This window comes from Elgaria multicarinata, chromosome 12, assembly GCF_023053635.1.
Source record: "Elgaria multicarinata webbii isolate HBS135686 ecotype San Diego chromosome 12, rElgMul1.1.pri, whole genome shotgun sequence".
Classification (NCBI taxonomy): Eukaryota; Metazoa; Chordata; class Lepidosauria; order Squamata; family Anguidae; genus Elgaria; species Elgaria multicarinata.
Window position 1 is genome coordinate 11,471,442 of NC_086182.1, and position 21,620 is coordinate 11,493,061.

Consider the following 21,620-nt stretch of genomic DNA (forward strand, 5'->3'; position numbering starts at 1 on the left):
GGTAGGGATGAGAAAGATCCCTGTCTCAGACCTTACAGAGTTGCTGCCAGTCAGTGGAGACAATACTGAGCTAAATAGATTAATGTTCTGACTTGGTGTAATGGAGTTGCCTTTGATAGCAAAGCATGGTCCATGAACGCTTAAACTTGTGCTTACGTGCTTTTTCTTCGTTTGCAGATGTCACCTTTATCCTGGATGACGGTACTATCAGTGCCCACAAGCCCTTGCTAATCTCCAGTTGTGACTGGATGGCTGCTATGTTTGGGGGTCCATTTGTGGAGAGCTCAACCCAAGAGGTGAGGCACTATGTCGTCATCTTTTCTCGAACAACGTTGGCTGTATCTCCAACTTACTAAGATTGGGCTCAGATTTGACAGGGCTGCTCCTTGCGTTCTGATCGACCTCATGCCCAGACAGCTGTTTTGATGAGCAAGTATTTTAGCTCCTTTCAGCCGCTGAGCTGAGATCCCCAAGGAGGTGGGAGCAGAGGTGCAGCATTAAAGGGAGGGGCAGAGTGCCTGCTTTTTGCTTTCCCACAGTATCTTCCTTTTACCATTCAAGAGTCCCAAGGGAAGGATAAAAAAAGGCAGAGGTGGGGAAGGATTTTAGCACAAGTTTGCAATTCAGTGTGGTTTGGGGATGAAAGATCCAATACATCCTAAGCAGTAATAAAATTTAGAATAGCAGGCAGTGCATCAATAGCCTTGCCTTTGGTTGCAACCTCTTTAGATACTATTTTTAGAAGGCTATGGGACAGGATGTGGTTTGGTTAAAATTGGAAGGAATCAGAGTGAATGGGCGTGTGTTTTTACACAACTCCCCTATATTTTCTCCCATAGTTGGAACACTGAAAATGGGAGTAGGCGTCAAACACGCAGAGGGTTAGTTGTACTCAAAAGGCAATAGATTTTGGATGCTGTTAGGGGCGGCAGAGTGGAAGTCATCCAGTCGGACCTGTGGGCCACAATCCACCCTGAACTCCACCATGTCATTTTCTGCATCTGAGTAATTCACAGAATTAATCCTTCTTGTCTCTACTCTTGCAGGTGGTGTTACCTTACACCAGCAAGAGCTGCATGCGAGCGGTGCTTGAATACCTGTACACGGGCCAGTTTTGTTCCACATCAGACCTGGATTACATGAAGCTTATTATCCTGGCTAACCGCCTGTGTCTGCCTCACCTGGTTGCACTCACAGGTAATTTTTGGGAACTGCAGGCACCCTTCTGATTTCACAGGTGTAAGCATGCCCCAGGTGCCAACATCCAGGGCACCTGTGCATTCTGAGCCAGGGAGAAGAACGCTCTGATTCCCCTGTTTTCAGGGAGATGTTTCTCCTGCCTTTCTGGAGTGATGCTGACTTGGAAAGAGGGTGATACCTTGAGTTTTAGTGTAGGATCTGGAGAACCTTCTGGAGATACTAGGTTATTATTATTTATTTCATTTCTATACTGCCCAATAGCTGAAACTCTGGATGGTTTACATCAATTCATAAAATAATACAATATAAAAATGAAACATAAAAATTTACATACAAAATTTAAAAGAACTGTTTTTAAAAGCTAAAGTTAAAATAAAATACTAGATCTGTTTAGGTGACTGGCGTAAATGCCCCATCCTATGACACCAAATGACATTAAATGCTTGGGATGGAGGGCAGCTTAAACCTGGCGCTGAAAAGATGACAGTGTTGGCACCAGGCGGGCCTCGGGACCACCACAGAGAAGGCCCTCTCTCTTTTTGGGGCGCTCCACTCGGAGGAGCGCCCCAGGTATTGATTGTAGTGTCTGGGTATGTTCAGGTCGGGAGAGGCGTTCCATCAGGTATTGCAGTTCCAAGCCAGTGTGGTGTAGTGTTGGACTGAGTCTCAGGAGATCTGGGTTCAAGTCCCCACTTGGTCATGAAGTTCAGTGGGTGACTTGGATCACCCACTGACTCTCAGCCTGATCTACCTGACAGGGTTGTTGTGAGGATAAGATGGAGAAGAGGAGGATCATGTACATTGCTTTGGTCTCCTTTGAGGAAAGACGGGATATATATGCAATTAATTAACATAAAATAAAATGATAAAAGAGGTGTTCCCATTTTCAGGAATAGGAACCAGCTGGCCAGTGCACTGCGCTACTGCTTCAATTGTGTTTGTTTGGCCAGTGGGTGGCGCACTGAGCCACCCTTCTGTCCACTCTCAGGCCAGGTGTACACATGCAGCAGAATGGACTGTGTTTTAGAAAGCAGGCAGGTGTGCAAGAACGTTACCTGCAAGGGGAAATAAAGCTTACAGAAGAGAGAGTGGGCTGAGCTAGAACATTTCTCCTCGGTACCCTTGCTTTTTTGACTTGCCGTTTTAGAAAATGTAGACCACAGGTGGCTGCTTCTGGAGGCCACTTTCACTCCCCTGTCCCCTGTGGTCTACAGTCTCCCAAAAATGAATTTCAGAAAACATTTTTATAATGAAAGAAATGTAGTCCGGAATATTATGGAGCTCGCCAAAGTCAAATCTGACCTTTTTAGAGCTCCATAGCAGCTAGGGAGCCCCGAAAGTGGTCAAATCTAGTTGCAAAAGAGCTAGATTTAACCTTTTTGGTGATCCATAATGCTACACACACACACACACACTTTCTGGAGGGCAGAGGTGGGGGGGGCTGTCTGTGGCCCCTGGGCTGCCTGTTGCCCACCCCTCGATGTAAAGCATCCAAAAACAGGACTCGCCTGACTCTGAAGTAGTGCAGTTGATTCTGTCACCTAGATGTGCTGCATGTAGACCAGGCCTTTATGCAATCGGCTTTACATGCTTCACCCACTTAATATTGGTTGACATAACTCACCACTAATGAGCAAATCCCTATCGCTTTGAAACCTTAAAGTACATCTTAGGAACAGGGGAAGCTCGTTATCTCAATCCAGACTATTTTTCCATCCAGATTCAGGACAGATAAAAGGAAGGACGTCTTCACACAGCGCAGAGTTAAATTATGGAATTCACTACCACAAGATGTAGTGATGGCCACCAATGTGGATGACTTTAAAAGGGGGTTGGATTAATTCCTGGAGGAGAAGGCTGTCAATGGCTACTAGCCTTGATGGCTATGTTCTACCTCTACTATCAGAGACCGCAAGCCTATATACACCAGCTGCTGGGGAACATGGGTGGGAGGCTGCTGTTGCACTGTGTCCTGCTTGTGGGTCCCTGGTTCTTAATTTCTACATTGCTTAGGAAACAAACATACTGATCTTTCTCAGCCCTCTTAGTGAGGAGGTCACCCTAATAGACTCTCTAACCTGGTCATGTGCAGTGCATTTTTCAAATAACAATAATAATAATTATTATTTTACTATTATTACACAGAGCAGTTCACAGTGTCTGGTCTGATGGAAGCAACTCAGATGTTTGTGGACATTGATGGTGACGTCCTTGTGTTCCTGGAGCTTGCTCAGGTATGTGAGCTGCTTGGTCACAGTGAATTCTGCATTGCTCAGGGTGGCGTTGGAATTTGCTTCTTTGGGGAAATTGTAGGAGGCTTTTCTTTTGAAAAGAGAGTTCTCAGGACTGCTGGGGTTGACAGAGCAATCCTAAGGTAGTGGTAGTGGAAATCTGTGGAGGAGGAACTAACAATGGTCATGGGATGGGGTGACCAACAGGGTGGGGTGACCAATGCCCCTCTCCATTGCCTCCAATGGAAGCTCTTGGGCTGATGTAATTTATGGCCTGTGGCCTTTCACAGTTGGAGACAGGAATCTGGGCTAGTTAGCTAGACATTCAACCTGTTCTTATGTCTTCCGGTGGCCTGCAAGCACCTCCTCCACCTTTTCCTTGGGTGTGTGCTCTTCCCATATGTGGCTTCCTAGGGAGTTAGCACTGTGCTGGGACTCACACCACCCTGTCTCTTTTCTCCCCTCCAGTTCCATGGTGCCTACCAGCTTGCCGACTGGTGCCTCCATCACATCTGCACCAACTACAACAACATCTGTCGCAAGTTCCCTCGTGAGATGAAAGCCATGTCAGCAGGTCAGCCTTGGTTCATGATTTGTACATTGCCTGGGGTGGCTGATAGGCCGACCAGCAGCGAATAGGCTGTCTGTAATAATAAAAGGGGATGTGTGTGAGTCTGTCCGTCCGTGTCATAGCACCAAGACCATGAAACCTAGGCGCTTGGCGCATGCTTACGAAGGGGCCCCTAGAGGCATCTACCTTGGGGTGATTTTGCTTTTAATTCCACAACTGAGGGCCTTCTCTGTTGTGGCACCCCGATTGTGGATTTCCCTCCCCTCAGCGGCCCGACTGGCACCGACACTGGCTTTGTTTTGGCCCCCAATTAAAACATCAACATCATCAATTTATTTCTTACCCGCCTCTCCGTTTGGATCGAGGTGGGGAAGAACAATAAGTATAAAATACATAAAACTGAATTAAAAACATAGTATACATTAAAACATCCTAAAAGCATACTATAAAAGCACCCTAAAATTCCACTGGATAGGCCTGCCAGAAGAGATCAGTCTTTATAGCTTTCCGAAATGCTAAAGGACTGTTAAGTTGAGGAATCTCCTCTGGCAGGCCATTCCACAGTCCAGGAGCAGCAGAACAGAAGGTCCTCTGGGTAATACCTGTCAGCCTGGTTTTGGCTGGCTGAAAGAAATTCTTCCCAGAGGACCTGAGTGTGCCGGGCGGATTGTACGGGAGAAGGCGATCCCGCAGGTAGCCTGGACCCAAACCATGTAGGGCTTTAAAAATAATAACCAACACTTTATACTTCGCCCGGAAACTAATTGGCAGCCAGCAAAGAGATTTTAAAACTGTCGTAATGTGGTCCCCCCTAGGTGTACTGTTAAAAACATGGCTTTTTAACAAAGCCTTTGAGGGCTAAATTTTCCTAAAGCTGTTTTAAATTGTTTTTATTGCCTTTAAATTTTCTACTACTTTTAGCTTGATTAGTGGTTTAATATATACTGTTGAACTGATTTTATTCGTACGCTGCCCTGAAATCTCTTTGATATAGGGCGGAATATAAACATTCTAATAAATAAATAAAATAAATTTTAAAGCACATTAATCCCCTGCCTTTGTTCACCTGAAATAGCTGTTTCAAATCAATGGTTCTTGGCCTCCAGTTTTACTGCAAATACAATATGCAAACCATCCACCACTCTAGAATTCCCCTCCACCCCCAGCATGCACTTAAATATATTTCTGCAAATCTGGCTTTTGTGACAGTGTTATTTGAAAGGCCCCTATATAAACCCACCCGGAGCTGTGGTTATGTCCACAGATAAAATCTACCTTTTCAGACCGAAGGTCAAATGCCAATCTGGTAAAGGTCTCCGGGAGCTGTATTCCAACTGTGGGTGGGGCCCAAATGTAAATACCAATTTTAAGCGTACTCAGAAGTAAGCAGGCCAAGCCTCAGAAGTAAGCGGGACTGTATCCCTAGCAACTTCCTCCTCAGGCCCCTCTCCTTTGCAGAGAGAAACTTACCTCCCATCAGCAGCTGATAGGAAATACGAGCTTTTCTCTGCTGGGAGAGGGAGCATAGCCTGGGGAAGAAGCTGGATGGAAGGTCCCCATCCCAGGTCTACCAGGTTTGCAGGCACAAGAGACAGGGCTTTTTCTGTGCTGGCCCCATACTTACGGAATGCCCTTTGCGGCAGGTACACCTGGCTCTTCCTATTTTAAAGGGGTCTTTTTCTAGGGTCTTGTCATTATTTGCATTGGAATTGTATTCTAATGCAGGGGAAATCTCTGATTTCTTATTTTACTGTTTCATAAACACTAAGGTGTTTGTTAAAAAAATTAAAGTGGTATAATTTTAAATCAAATATTCTCTCCCCCCTCCCTTTCAAAAAACGCAATGGTAGAAGCCTAGTGGCCGAGGTTTTAATTTCCACACTTCCTCCCACTGCAGAGAACCAAGACTACTTTGAGAAGCATCGCTGGCCCCCAGTCTGGTACTTGAAGGAGGAGGATCACTATCAGAGAGCCCGGAAAGAACGCGAGAAGGAAGACTACCTCCACCAGAAGCGGCAGCCTAAGAGGAGATGGCTCTTCTGGAATGCCTCTTCCCCTTCGCAGTCGCCTTCCTCTTCAGCGGCCACGGCGTCCTCCTCCTCGTCCTCCTCCTCGTCCGCTGTGGTTTGAGAGGTGCACTTTCCCACGCTTCAGTCTCTCTTGGAGGGAGGGAGCCGACCACCACCCCGAGCCAACATCTGGCTCAACAGGCTTGGAGGGGGAGACAGAGAAAGGGGGGACACCACTAGCTCAAACCCCCAGTGGAGAAAATGAGCATGAATATCCCGGGGAGGCTGGTGCGAATCTGTACAGGTGGAGCTCAGGAGCCGGAGCACCCTACATCTCACCTAGAGCTCCATGTGGCCCCGATCCCTGCCTCAGCCAGCGTCTGCGCCCAGCGCCCAGAGGCCGCCCGGGGCGATTTCTTTGCCAGCGGCTCGCTCATCTAGCAGGACAAACCTCACGTTTACAGGAATGCAAGAGGTTGTTTTCTTTTTTTAAAACACAAACCTGCCACGTGGAAAATGCGGCAGTCAGTCCTGCTTATTTTTTGAACGAAGTTTGTTTTTTCCTTTGCGAAAAGCAAAAAAAGAAGGAAGAATGCGATTGGATGCTTCACGTTGTCCATCCTCTGCACTGTAACATTTCAAGCTGCTGTAAATGCTACATGCCCCAGGGCCTATTTCTTTTGTTGTTGTTGTTCTCCTCGACTCCTTTGGATAGCAAGGTGTGGCCGCAGTTTTTGTTGCACGTCTCCCTCGGGGTCCTATCTCAAGGATGTTTGCTTTACAGCAGGGCACGTATCCTGGCGGGAGCAGCAGCAGCAGCAAACGGCATGGAGCCTCCTCATGGAAGGCAGGCCCCTGTGAAGAAAGTGCAGGCCATCAGAAGCTCAGCTCCTGCACCGGGCCAAAGGTTGCAAGAGGAAAGGGCCCAGGAAGAGAGGAACCAGCTTGCCGAGGCTGGAAAGCTGCATTTTTGTCCCTTTTCCTTTTTTTTGTTTTTAAAAAAAAGATATTTTGTTGTTGTTGATAGCTTGCAACACAATCAACCAGAACGACAGCAAGTTAAGAGGAAGGGTGGTGGGGTGGGGTGTGTGGAGGAGATCTGTCTTGAAATTTACTGCATCTAAGGAAGACCGGGAACCTCTAGAAGTTGTCTCTTGTTTTTAACAAAACCAATACACAGAAACTTGGGATTTTAAGTGTGGAAGGTTCTGTTATAATAAAGGGTATTTTCAAAAAGACGGCGGTGGTCTTGCCTGTGATTTGGAAGACGAGCGAGCCTCTGCCTCGGCACAGGAGCGGCACGACGAAATAGCTAGCTAGCTAGCGAAGGTGTGGGTTCAACTGATCCAGGCCCATTTGTGTGTAAAGGCAGGGTGGTCAAAGCTGTACCGTGCTCTCTGGCACAGGGCTTAACATTTCCTCACAGCGGTCAGGTTTCACGTAACCAACAAGGTCATCCCGTGTACTTCCAAAGGCAAGTTTTTCAAAAGTGCAGCCTGTTAACGTCATTTAGAGCCTGCATTTCTTCCATGTTGAGACGGATGGTGGCATGCAGAGTTCCCAGGCTGGACAACTCAGGGAAGGGCCGGGGCTCAGTGGTAGGCAGTGTGCTTTACATGCAGATGGTCCAGTGTTTGACACCCACCCACCCAGCAGTTCCAGGTAGGGCTAGAAAAAGTCCTCTCTGAAACCCTGGAGAGCCTCTGCCAGTCAGTGTCAACAAGCCTGGGCTAGATGGACCAAGAACCTGACTTGATATAAAGGCACTTTGCTATGTTCCTAACTTGTAGCCCTGCAGATATTTTGGCCTGCCAGTCCCACAGCCCTAGCCAACAAGAGAGGTGCAGACTAAAGTTTCTGGAAGGCCACAAATTGCCTACCTCTGATCTGGGCACTACCCAGACCTATTTGGTTTAGTGAGGTGGTGCCCTGGGAATGTAGCCCTGAGAGCTTAGAGCCATCCCAAGGGATATTGGATATTGGAGGAATCCAGTTTGGGATGGAGCTCGGAGAGTTTTTGCCAGCTCAAGGTTCCCTGAGCTGGTGTGACTTGGCATGTGTTGAGTCAGGTAAGCTTGCAGTTTCTTGCCTTTTCCTGTGTCATAAATAGAATTTGCGCAAAAATGGAGGTGTAAGTACGTCTTACATCTGCAATGTTGCACAAATTGCACTATTTATGGCCACAAAGTTGCACAAATTTCAATGTCCGTAGAGATTTCCACCTGTGATTGTGTGCAAAATCGAGGTTCAGGGACTTTTTTTTTAAAAAAAAAAAAGTCATGAGGTCTCATCAGGTGCCCAGTGGCTCTCCCCACACACATGCCGGGGTCAGGCAACTGGTGGGAGTCCAACAAGCAAAGCACAAACAGGATGTGGGGAGAGTTCTATCCCTCTGTACAGCACCATGTACACTGATGGTGCTATATAAATAAATAATAACAGCATTGCCATCAATGCTTTTCGCTAGGTCTGTGATGGCTGAACTTTGCCCATAGATCCATACATTTGATTGATACATTCAAGAAGGTGTTCTCAACCCATCTGAAGAGATTGACTGAAGCTGAAGGAGGATACAGACATGAGTTACACAAAGGTCAACCTGTGCAGAGGTTAGAGCCAAAACTTGAATTTGGGTCTGGATAACAGAGTTGTTCACGCTGTCAAAGCATTGGTGTAACACACTTCGGACAATCAATCCCACTCTGAGCCTACCCTGTTTGGGATGAGCTGAAGCTTCCAAACCAAAAAGAGGTATGAATGGCAGGCAGTAGGGTTGAATGGGAAAACAGTGTGGGAGTTGCACAAAAGCGCTCCCACCTATCACCTTCACAACCTAATGATTCACAAACCGTCACCTGTTTCACACATAATCACCTACAGTATGGGTTGTCATTGAATCGTGGCTTGTCATTACGTGCAAATTCTGCAGTATAGTATAACTGGGTTAACCACGAACAACTCAGGAAGAGAACCCATGGTTTACTGATGGGCTGGGAACTCTGAAATTTTGTGGTTAACGACCCATCCACAGTTAAACCATAGTGCAGGATTCACACGTAACGACAATCCATGATTCAATGACAACCCCTATGCTGGGTTGTCATTATGTGCAAAACAGTTCAATGATGGATAAATAGTTCGAAAGTGTTCCCACATTAAAACTGACATACCTATCAAGAAGGCTGGCTAGCAAACAATCCACGCACAGACCATACCACATGCCCCTTCAATTTAGAGACTGGCTATTCAGCTGGTGGGACATAGCTGAAACTTTCCCCTTGCCCTTCCCTAGCTTGTATGGCTTCATTTGGCATGCCCTGCTGTCCAGTGAATCGTGGGTAGAGGATGAGAAACAGAAGCACATTGATTACACACTCCTATTTGGAAATGTGTGACAAACCATCATAGCACAAGGTGGATTTATAAAACCCAAAATTCAAGGAGTTGGAAAATTAGCACACATTATAAACAGAACAGAAAAGCACATTAAAAATTTACTCCAACCAATATTTGATTTTCTGTCATTCCTTTTTGGCCTTTAAAGTCCCCAACCATGGCAGCACAAGACTAAAAAACGGAGACCAAAGTTCTAAGGCCATGAAGAGGAAAAATGAGTCTCCATCAACTAGTTTGCTTAACATAAGATTCCTTGAGAACCTATTAATAGATCACAAGACAAAGTATACATTTTATTTTATTTTGATACTCCCAAAAGGGAACTTTACAGGGCTTCGTAAACAAAGAGAAAAGTCCAGACTTCAAAAGACCCACACTCTTAACGTTCCATATCGAAACGGGCAAAGGCTAAAATGGAAAAATACAAGCAATGCCAATACACCTATTTGGGGCTTGGTTAGCTTTTGTAGAACACTTTCACATAAACAAATCCCATCCACCATTAAACTACACATTTTAGTCTTCAATATATATATATATATATATACATATAAAAGATCAGCTGAAGTTCCTAAAAAGAGAACATACAAAGAGATGAAACATACCATATCTAGAAATAGATACATATTTCAAACTAACTTCAACTTGAAGTAATTTTGGAGCCAATGCAGCAAAGTTATCAGATCTATTCCGCTTGCTCCTTAAGGACCACACTGAGAATACCAAGTATCGTTCTGGTCACATCAAAACAAAAACAAAAACTGTAGAGCTGGGGGGGAAATGCAGAAATGGGCAACTAAAATGATCAAGGGGCTGGAGCAACTCCCTATGAGGGAAGGTTACAACAGCTGGGACTGTTTGGCCTGGAAAAAACTAGGGTAAGGGAGACAGGAAGTGTGTAAAATTGTGCACTGTGCGCACGAAGCTGGTTGGTGTGAGGTTCAGAACAGATAAAAGGACTTTGTTACACAGCGCATAGTCGAACTATGGAACTTGCTACCACAAGACATAGCGATGGCCACCAATTTGGATAGCTTTAAAAGGGATTAGATAAATTCATGCAACAGAAGGTGAACAATGGATACTAGCTTTGCTTCCTCCAGTATCACAGGCTGCCTGCCTACATGCACCAGTTGCTGCGGAACACGGACAGGAGAGTACTGTTGCACTCATGTCCTGCTTGTGGGTTCCTGGTCAGCAGCTGACAGCCCCTGTGTGAACAGAATGCTGGACAATATGGGCCATATTGGTCTGATCCAGCAAAGCTCTTCTTATTCTTATGCATTTGAACCAGTGAGACCCAGGTCCAACTCTGCCTGCCTATTAAACTCAGGCAGTAGACCTTCAGTTGGTCACGATCTCTCAGCCTTACCCAAACACAATTGTTGAGTAAGTACAACAGCTTGGCCTCCTCCCCACCTGCACCAGTATGCCTTGAGGAAATGTGAGAGAGTAAGACAGAAGAAAGGGTGCATTTTGGAGCCCTAGAGTCCGTGACCACTTAACCAGGAGCACGGACCATCTTCCTTTTGTATGTACACCATGTGTGAGACACAGGCTGTATGTCAAACATTGTAAAATAAAAACCACTTCTTCCATAATGGCACAATGGCACATCCTCTTCTCAATACAGCATTTCAACAAACAGCGTGATTCGCAAAAATAGTTACTTGGCCTCCTAAAAGCTCTAGAATCCACCCTCATAGGAGGCTGCCTGCTGTAGCTTTACTTTGTACGATTCACTCCTTGCCATTAACTTCCTCTAGGGGCAAGTAATTCAAATCCACCTCTCCATCAGGTGTAATGTAAGTTCACTGCTTTCCTGCCAATGCAAAGTTGCAGTGGGCAAGGAGGCACACACAGAAAATAAATAAATAAACCACACCGGAACACTGTGGGTGGCTCTTCCAAGCATGGAAGAATCCCACTTGCACAATCAAAGTAACATTTTCAGGTTTAAGTATCTCTGCACACACCTCACACCCCAAACTAAAAGTGTGCGTTAGCAATCAAAAGGTTTGGGACAAGTAATCATCAACGTAATCTTCTTGTCTCAAAATATCATTCCTCATCTGGTTGTTCAGATGCTTAAAAATATGGGGGAAAGGCACAAAAAAATCTCATCAGCTAAGGAGGTGGCTGATTTAAGATTTCCAGTGACAGAGAGTTGAGGTCCAACGCACCTTCTCACCACCTATGAAAATCAGACGCAACGAGTAACTTTAATTTGGGTTCATCAGCCTTGCTTCAGATATCGCACTATGAACAGTTTTCAAAATCTCGGTCTTCCCCCCCCCCTCCCCAATCTCCTGGGATTGATAAACCTATTGATCCCGGGATTGACATTTTGAAGTCTTAAGACTTATAGTGTAAGCATACACGCCAAGTTTCACTGTGATCTCAATGTTGAAAGGAGATATAGCATTACAGTGCGTTCTGCATCTTTCCTGGTCCCCTAGGGATCACAACGGACACACCAATGTTTGCTCAAGTATCTCAATGATCAAAGGAAAGACCATGTTACGAATAAGAGTGGAAGGAAATTGAAAAGATTGAAAGGGTGAGTGAAGCCAAGGGCTTCATTTTGGTCAGCCAACCAAAGATGTAATGCTACTAGGAATGGGGAGGCTGGAGGAAAGAGAAAAATCATACTCATTAGACATTGGTACCCTCTTTAACATTTAAGGAGAGAACAGTCTCCAAAACGTAAGACAGGAGGTCATTTAGGCTGCAATCCTATCGCGGCTTATTTAGGAGCAAGTCTTAATGAATTCAGTGGTAACTTACTTCCAGGTAGGCATGTGTAGGATTCCACTGATCGCCCACTTTGTTGTGATCAAAGTCCTAGCTCAAAAGAGCAGGGCACTTCATCCAGAGACTTTTATGAGCACTGTTCAAACAATGTGCAGGCATGCACAATGCGTTTATTGTTTCACAATTTTTTTTTTAAAAGGATGTCTTTTAAAACTGAGCCAGTTTTTTAAAATTAAGTTTCCAGTGGCTGGGTTTCTATAAAAAACTTTGCATAAATGACACTCTGGGCACGTCTACACCACCCATTTATCCTGGGGTTGTCTTTAGGTTGTCCTTGTGCATACAAATGATGCAAAGGGGATCCCGGGGTCAACCGAGGACAACCAGAGACTTTCCCTGGTATAACTGCAACCATGGGTTTCCCGGAATCCTGGGGCAACCCCGACGAATGCAGCCGGTGTGGTGCAGGCTCCCAGGTCCTCAAACGGACATGGAGCTGTGCAGGGTGGCTCCGTGCCCATGGGGGGGGCAGCATTTTTTGCCATCCCTTGGATGGCACCCGCTGAGTTCCCCTTTTTTAAAAAAATATTATTATGCCCATTGCGCAGGATCTAGGCTCTCCTTTTAAAAAAACCAAAAAACCACGCCGCACCAGTGTTGGGTTCCAGGACAGCGTATGGACACTGGGGGAGCATTGCAGAAGCAGGTAAGTCTGTGATCCTCCCCCTTCCCTCCTGCAATACTCCTAGGTGTAGATGAGCCCTCTGTCTCTAGAACTTCAGGTCACACCAAAAAGGGCATATGGAGACCTATGCAATGGATACATACAGATTCAGAGCTGCTGGATCAGACAACAAAAATCTATCTTATGCAGCATCCAGCTCCCCAGAGCAGCCAAACTGATGCCTTTGGGAAGTCAACCAGGGTGGCATGGAAAAAGAACATTTCACCCCTTTTGTTGCCTCCTGCAACTGGCGTTTAACGGTCTACTTCCTCCAAATGTGGAAGTTCAATTTAGCCATCATGGCTAATAGAACTATCCTCCTCCATGGATTTGTGCGAACCGACTTGAAAGCCCATGGCCAGGAATGTGGCCAGGAACGGTCTTTTCTTTTAATATCTGTATGATGCTTAGAAGCTGTTACGCACTTTAGAGATGTGGATCTCTTGGTCTTGTGGAACTACAAACGAGGAGGGAATGCCACAAAAATAATTTTTTTTAAAAATGGTAAAAAGCACCAACTGTTGGAAACATCAAATGTGCAATTTATTGTATAAGTGGTGAAAATTCAATTGGGCAAAATGCAGCAACATTAAATCCATATAGTAAAGGGGAAAAGACAATAAAACCAGGGCCTAATCTACACCAAGCAGGATATTGCACTATGAAAGCGGTATATGGTCTGTGTCAATGGGCCCCAACAGTTGTCAGTGCACTTCAATACCACTATAAAGCAATAGTGTGGCTCCTGCCTTTTATATACCGCTTTCATAGTGCAATATCCTGCTTGGTGTAGATTAGGCCCAGTACTGAATTTTCAAATTCACAAATGAAAACCCATACTGAGAATGCCCAGGTGTGTGTCCATTCCAAAAGTCTTCACTGGAAATGATATGAAGCCTTCTTCTGTTTGAACAGCAGTTTTGATTTTATCAAGGCCAAGTACAGTTAGATGCTTTTACTCCTATGCGGACTTATTAGTCGTTTCCTTTTTTCATCCTGTTCTGAGGACAGTAAATAATAAAAAGCAACTACAAGCCTGTTCTTCGGTCAACCATTCTTGGAATGGATCTATATTTATACATTTTGAAAGTTAAATATTATTGTATTGTCCTTCCCCTTCTTTTGGATATAATTATTTACAAAATAAAGTGTACACAGACACATCCTTAAAAATAGTTCATAAATAAAAGCCATATCCATCATATTTACTGCACGTGAAGCTTGACTCGGGAAGCATGATTTAACAACATTCATTAAGTGTGCCTGTAATTTCCTGGCAGCCATGGCAAATTTAGTCCCCCTGGGCAGTCAAACAGATTGGGTTGTGCATTAACAATTCTGATATTAATAGATAACCAGTTTTGTGGTGGGATTCTTTGGTGAACATTTGGCAATAGGTGCAACTTTCCACCGTTTGCTTGTCAGAGAGAGGCAATAATCCTTGTCCATCAGCAGGAAGCACCTTTCGGCATCATCCCTGGTGCCACAGGTGCCCGGTCATGACTCAGACCAAAGTAAGAAGGCAACAAACCCAAGTGAAGAACCCCAAAGAAATGTTCTTCACCCTGTAGCTGCCACTGTCAAAGAAGAACTGAGCAGCAAGGCATCAGGCCTGCCCTTATGGCCATGTGCTTGTACTCAGGAGACACTCCCTGCTGCCAAAATGTTGCAGACTTAAGCACTAAAAAGGATGAATGAACCCCTTCATGGGTGTAACATCCAGAGTGCCTGACCACTAGCAGCCTGACCAATGTGTACACCCATTTAAACATGGCAGTATTATGATGGACATTGCAGACACAAATACACAATTCATACAAAAACATATATATATGCGTGCGTGCGTGCGTGTGTGTGTGTGTGTGTAACTGGACCTGTAAAAAATAATAATGCTATGCTACTTTGTGCAAGGTCTGTGCAACTTGTACATTCGTGCTACATAACATAAATTAATGCTATGCAGTACGCAGGAGGCAGGAAGATCCCTCTTTCAATGACCTGGTTTACATGTAATGACAAACCAGAGTATAGATAATTGAATCCTGGTTTGTTGTTACGTGCGAACCCAGAACTATGGATTAACTATAGGTTCTTAGCCGCAAACAATCATGGAAAAGTACCCATAATTTGTTGTTGAGTTGTGAACTCTGGGTTGTTTTAATTCTGGGCTGTCATTATGTGTGTTCTTTATATATGGGTTATTATATATGGGTTGTTCATGGATTGCTTTGTCAGTAAAGAAAGAAAGCCCCAGCTACTGTACATGCTAGTACTACAGCACCGCAAAGGCATTTGGAACACAGGGATGGAGCAGACAAAAGATGGAGGGAAGCAAATAACCCAGGAATTGAGAAAACAAAACAAAAACAACTGCACTTTGTGTGATCATTTGACAGACAAATCACGGGTGAAATCTGGGTGAACCAAGTCAATCTCTTCTGAGCTCCTTGTCAAAAGGAAATTCCTGAACACCTCCAAAATGCACAGAGAACAACTGCTTCTAAAAAGAACAGTACCTTGTCTATAAGCAGGGCTGAGAGCATGTTGTGGTGCCTCAGGAATGTAGAAAAGCACAGAATGGAGGCATCGGGTGCAGGATGCCATTCCACGACGCTCAACTTGCATTTAATACAAAGCAGAGGTGAGATCAAGTTTCTAGTCCTCACAGTTGCAGGAACCACAAACTGGTAGACTCCGAAGCCATGGGAGTTGCTGAATAAGGTTCAGTGAATGGAGTGGACATAGCTAATTGTCCTCCTCCCTGAGTAACAACTCCACATACTCCATTTTGCTAAAGAAATTCACATTCTGCACCCAGAAAACGAACAAACACTCACAGCCCTGTTAATAGCATGTCATAGTGCAGTCTAACCTTCTCAAGCCAAAGGATTGTTCTTATTTTAGACTATCCTATTTTCTTATCTATACAGCAGCAGGATTTGTAGACATGTCACATCCAAATGAAGACAAAATATAGTAAAAAAGTAAGAAAGACAAAAGAAAAAAGAGGGGGGAAAGCTCTGTGGCCAAAAGGGACATTAGCAGCCTCAAAAAACCCTCTCTTCACAGCAAGTATAGATGGCAGATCTCATCTTAAGTATTTTACAAGAATTTGTTAAAAAAAATATTATACCAACATTCATTGAAAAGGCTCAGTTTGGCAGGATTTTTAGCCAAGCAACCAGCCCAAACAAACAGGGTTGTTGTTGTTTTTCAAATACAGCATGCAAGGCAGATTGCAAATCAAGTAAAGAAACTGCACTGTCTGGTAGAAGCATCTGGATCCCTGAAACATCCTCCAGAACAAGTTCTTCATCCCTTATCATTCCTGAGAACTTTTGCCAGCAGTACACATTTCTACCGGAGGAAGACTGCAGGCTTTGCAGAGGAGGTGTCATGCTGGTCTTCGGAATCTTCAAATCATGTTCCATAAAACAAGTTTATGGTGCCAACTGCATTTGTTTAAAAGCAAACAGTATATGGCTTTCAGAAAGAAAGAAAAAGGCACTCCCCCACCCACTTTCCCCCGGCCTGCCCTGAAGAGTCTCAAGGTAGGCAAACACTGCAGTTTAAAGATGCTTCCTAGGCAGACTACCCAAGCCTCCCTGTAGGAGAATTCACTCTTCATAGACGTACAGACCATCCGAGATTAACCTCGTTCTTATGATCTGCTCAATTCCCTTGTAGCCAATTTTAAGGAGTGTCTCGAGCAAAACGTTCAGGGTTGCTTGCCTCCCGTTCTTGAGTAGCCAGGTCCGTAGCATCTGAAAATGCTGTTCGTTTATATCGGGATTGTTCAATTTTGCGATATCAATCTCATTCTCAGTCAGGCCCAGGGCCCGGATGTATTTGTTCCACCCTTTCACAGGTACCTCTGAAACGAAGATGTCAAAACACTGGCGCAAAGCTAGAAGGAAAGGAGATAAAAAAGTAGAACATGGTATGAGTGCAAAGTTTCTGCAAGAGTTGGGAGAGGGGAAGAGGCAGAAGGTAGTGATACCGGGTGTCGATCTTGGTTTCCTAAGGAAAAGGAAAGGAAAGCCCAAGTTGCTAGCCCTCATGGCAGTGAAACTATGTATATGTCAAAGCATGCAGGTAATGCTTGGTGAATCTAAAAAGTCAAACAAAGGGACTGAGTAGAATTGTCAGTGAGAAATGACTTTCACAGTGCTGTATATAACTTCTTGCTCATCATGTGAGAGGAACAAAACCTGGGGGGAGATTACACAAGACAGTAAAGATTGCAGAACAAACATGAAAAGACAAGTTGACTGCATCTACACAGTGTTAAACCACTGTTTAGTGCGGGGTGAGGGAAAATGTGGCCCTCCAGATGTTTCGGACTACAATTCCCAGCATTCCTGACCATTGGCTATGCTGGCTAGGCCTGATGGGAACTGCAGTCCAACAACATCTATGGGGCCACATGTTCTGCACCACTGGTTTAGCGCTACATGCATGAGGTCAAGTGAGACTCATGCTTGTACGTTCTTCTCCTTTCCTGCACAGCGAGAAGGAGTGTGGCCACTGTGGCAACAGAATGCTGGACTAGATGGACCCTTGGACTGATCCAAGGTGACTCTAATTATGTTCTTTCGCCACTTAGCTTTCCTTTCACAGAATCTTGGCTTGTCATTGCATACAAACCACAAATTGTGGTTTAAATCAAACCAAGGTTAGTTTAACAAGTGAGCTTCATCACCCAAGGCAGGCTTCCCCCAATCTGGTGCCTTCCAGATGTTTTGGACTTCAACTCCCATCAGCCCCAGCCAGCATGGCCAACAGTCAGGAATCCTGGATATTGCAGTCCAAAACATTTGGGGGCATCAGGTTGGGCAAACTTTAGCTATGGTTAGAAGCTTACCGGTTTTGAAATGTTCCATGTTCTGGCCAATGAGTACAAAAATGGGATGCTTTGACACTTTAAACCACTATTATTAAGTCCTGATTAAAAAGCCTAATTGTGTTCAAATGTTTTGCGTTCATGATGTTCCCCCACCCCCCATTGTGCTTAAATGTGTTGCATCCATGATGTACCCTTAGGCCAGTGGTGGGGAACGTTCCCCCCCCCTTTTGAAATGCTGTTCTAAATACTGCAGCGTCCATCAGCCGTAGCTAGAATAGCCAATGGTGAGGGATGATGCAAGTTCCAAGTCCAACAACATGGGGAGGATCACAAGTTGGCCGACCCCACTAGAAACTGCTTGGCTACCCTCTCTTTGGTGTTGAGGGGGAAAAGAGGTCCCAGGTTCAATCCCCAAACAGGGGCACATGAGATTGTTCATGGATTAAGCAAGCCCAAGTAACCCAAAACCAAGCACTGAGTTAACTGGGTTTATTTAACCCATGAACAATCCGAAATGCCTCTGTTCGGATGTCGGAATGCATTTGGATGAGTCATTCAAAGGTTGCTATGGAAGCAGGGAGCAGCTTGCTGTGCGTCCCTGCAACATGTGGGTCATCTAACCCTCAGTTTGCTGCTGCATGCTGCCATTTCATCTGAGCAGCGCCACTGCAACATTCTGTCGAAGGTCCCACTTGTATCTCCCTTGTCCCAAAGTACATCAAAGAGCGTGCTGGCCAGAGGGTTCAAGGCTGACACATGACAACGTAAGGACACTTACCATGGGTTGGATCCTTCCCATTTGCAGGAACCAGATTTCTCTTTTCTTCTGGAGCAAGTTCCTGTAATGGGTCAGTAGGGAAACAAACCACATGGATTACTAAAATGACCCATGGAAGAACAAAAAGAAAACAGCCGAAGTTATGCCATTCTGGACACAGTTGCTTGCTAACTCTGAAAGGAAACCTCAGCATGAAGTTCCAAAATGGGAAACGGATGCCCACCAAATTATTTGCAGTTTAACTAGCACTGGTTGCGTCAGCCTCCTTTGTTCGATGGAGCAATAGACTCAGTACAGACCATATTTGAGATCTCCCTCTCTCTCATCCCCAGCCCCTAATCCAGGGGTGCAAAACCATTTCAGCAAACTTTCATGGGCCACATTCCAGTACTGGATGACGACAAAGGGGATGGGCAAAAGGGGCAAGGCCCAAATACCAAAAATACCAGCATACTTTCACTTAAAGCTCTTACCATCAGTAAGCACCCCTTAAGCGAGGCATTTCACCCTTTCAGAATGAGGAGGAAACTGCAGGGACATCACTAAATGATCAGTGGTTTGGGAAAGGGGGCGGGGCCAGGGGAAAAGGGGCAAGAGCCCAAAAGGATGAGGGCTGCAAGAGGGCTGGATTTCCCCCCCTGAGCCTGAGGTTAGACACCCATCCTCTAGAGGCAATTGCTATGTTCGTTTGCTTTTGCTTTTTTAAATCTCTGTTACCTCTTCTGGCAGAGAAGTCTCTCGCAGAGGTAGCATTTCAGATGTGCTGGAATTGGTATGACTTTGCGAAGACTGTTGAGATGCCTGGTCGATGCGCACATTCCAAGCATTCTCTTCTATGTCCTGTTGCCCTTGACTGCAATTCCTCCGCAGACACTGGACGGTCTTGCAACACAAAGCATTTACGAGCCCACGTTACTAGCCTGCCCCCTCTTTTCCGCTTTAAAAATAAATGAGAGGGGGCCCATCCTACCACCTTTAAAGCCCTGTCAACCCTCGGAGGCAAGTTCCCCTGAGTTAAAGGGAAGTGATGCCCAATTAAGTATGTATAGCGGTTACAGTCGGAGCTATTTAAGCATAGTCCCTCACTTCAAGAGAGGCCCTTTTACAAGAAGGATAGCTGTGAATTGGAATGTCCCCTTCTGCAAGGCAAGGATGGCTTTTGAAAAATGGGATAGTCCAACTTGATTGAAGAAGCTTTAGGCGCTGTGATATTTTTAACCAGGGGCATTGTCAGGTGCGGGCCCACAGAGCCTGGGTATCAATTTCCCACCACCCCCTATGCATCCACTGGAAATCCTGGACAGCCACTGCCAGTGAGTGAGCACCAGCCTTCCCCAGCCTGGTGCCCTCTCGAAATTTTGGACCTCTACTACCATCAGCCCCAGCCAGCATGGCAAATCATCAGGAATGCTAGGAGTTCTAGCCCAAAATATCTGGAGGGCACCAGGTTCGGGAAGGCTTGTGTACAGCACACCGAGACTTGGTATAAGGCAGCTTACTCTGTAATTTCTCTTTGGATATCCATGGAATGGAGAGAATCCATTCATCCCTAATGTCTACTAGCCACAAAGAAGGAAGCAGACCTCACCTTGAAGCGCCATCGGACTGCTGTAGGTCCCGTTGGGCTGGCTGCAAGAGAAAGAACAAAATGCTATTAGCAAACAGCAGCCTGCAAGAGCCTGATCAAGCGTTAGGTTTTCCACAAGCTTCTCCTCTGGCCAGTTGAAGTGAAAAGCTACTTTAAGTCAAAGGGGGGGGGGGGGCAGAACATCTTTCAGTTCGAAGGCAGAATTCCATTTTGGAGGAACTTTCAGAGGCAGATTCCAGGGGTGGGCAAAGCGTATTGTAGTTGAAGGCTCTTGCTGCCAGTAACAAAGCCTTCAAAGAGCGGTCAATCTTTTAGAATAAGGTAAAAACTGCACCAAACCCAGGAAACCACCAAATAGTCAGCATTTGGGAGAAAGAGGAATGGCCTTCTGGGAAGGGCAAGATTGGGACGCAGGAGGGTTCAATTTCGTCTCTGGAGTTGAGGTTATGTACCCCTGCTTTAAGTGACCTGCCAAGAATGGAGGTTACCACCTCCCCAGCTGCCTATAACAATAACAAAGCCCCGATCACAAAGCTTCCCCAATCCATTTGCAATTTCACCCCAACTGAAGACTGAAATGTGGTTCTTACCTTCAGCACAGCAACTGAATCTGTCCCTGTACTTGATGCTCAGCACCACAGCTGCTGCCACCACCACCAGAGAACAGCCAATAATCCAACCTATATGTCCATGGGAACCTCAAGAGGAGAAAAATATCAAGTAGGTAAGATACAGAAAGGGGTAGCTTGGATTTAATGTCTTCACCCAAACCTGGGCAAATCCCCCTCCTTTGTACTAACAGTGAACTCAAGTATCAATCCTGAAGTAGACAGATCATCATCATCTTCCATGCATTGGGTGGGGTTTTCCTTCAGTGAGGCTTCAAAAGGTACAAAAGAAATCTTTAAGGAAGGGGAACCCTTACCGGAGAGGAAACCAAGGACAACCCTTTGGCCAGTGAGCATGTTCAGTGGGTGTGTGGAATGCTTGCTGACTGGTGTGGGGGGGGGGGAGGGAATGGAATGCAGTGCCCTGGAAAAGAGCGTGGCAGGCCAGCAGGCTGGAACTCTGAATAGGAGCATTCCACACTGCAAAACTTTGTTGCAAGTACCACTTGTTCTGACTGAAAACCCATCACGCAGAAACACACACGTTCTCACCTGTTGCAGGAGTCGTAGGTGTCGGTGAGGTTGTGTCGGGAAGACATTGTATGTTACTTGTAGGAGTGCAGGGCTTCACCATCATTTCTCCATCAGGACACCTGGGGGAGGTGGGCAAGAGAAGAAAACCCATGTTGTTGGAACTAGGTTCTCCCACCTGACTGAGCGAAAATCCTAGGTACCTCCCTCTGCTCAAAGAGAGGCACCTTAGCACTGGAAATGGATTCAAAATAAGCAGCTGTGTGTGCAGATTAAGCGTAGAGCTGTGCAATTCAGGAAAAGGCGAACTCGTCAAAATTCTTCTAATTCCACCACGAAATTCTGTCTGCCTCATTTCTGTTCCTTATCATGAAGTATTTATTT

General features: G+C 45.4%; 2 protein-coding genes across 4 annotated transcripts in view; one reads left to right on the top strand and one right to left on the bottom strand.

Annotated features, from left to right (window-relative positions):
• Positions 1–7,249, top strand: part of RHOBTB2 (Rho related BTB domain containing 2) — a 78,524-nt gene extending 71,275 nt beyond the window's left edge. For all 3 annotated transcript variants that reach the window (XM_063139128.1, XM_063139127.1, XM_063139130.1), the window contains 5 exons: positions 178–296; positions 1,047–1,197; positions 3,346–3,434; positions 3,900–4,005; positions 5,900–7,249. In XM_063139128.1, the coding sequence (XP_062995198.1) occupies positions 178–296; positions 1,047–1,197; positions 3,346–3,434; positions 3,900–4,005; positions 5,900–6,132 (698 nt within the window). In that variant the 3' untranslated portion in view covers positions 6,133–7,249. The remainder of the gene's footprint in view (positions 1–177; positions 297–1,046; positions 1,198–3,345; positions 3,435–3,899; positions 4,006–5,899) is intronic.
• A 6,157-nt stretch (positions 7,250–13,406) lies between these two features.
• The window catches only part of LOC134407607 (tumor necrosis factor receptor superfamily member 10B-like), a 31,913-nt gene continuing 23,699 nt past the window's right edge, over positions 13,407–21,620 (bottom strand). The window contains exons 5-10 of the mRNA XM_063139475.1: positions 21,258–21,358; positions 20,688–20,795; positions 20,098–20,138; positions 19,227–19,391; positions 18,510–18,570; positions 13,407–16,792 (exon numbers count right to left, since the gene is read on the bottom strand). Of these exons, the coding sequence (XP_062995545.1) occupies positions 16,503–16,792; positions 18,510–18,570; positions 19,227–19,391; positions 20,098–20,138; positions 20,688–20,795; positions 21,258–21,358 (766 nt within the window). The 3' untranslated portion in view covers positions 13,407–16,502. The remainder of the gene's footprint in view (positions 16,793–18,509; positions 18,571–19,226; positions 19,392–20,097; positions 20,139–20,687; positions 20,796–21,257; positions 21,359–21,620) is intronic.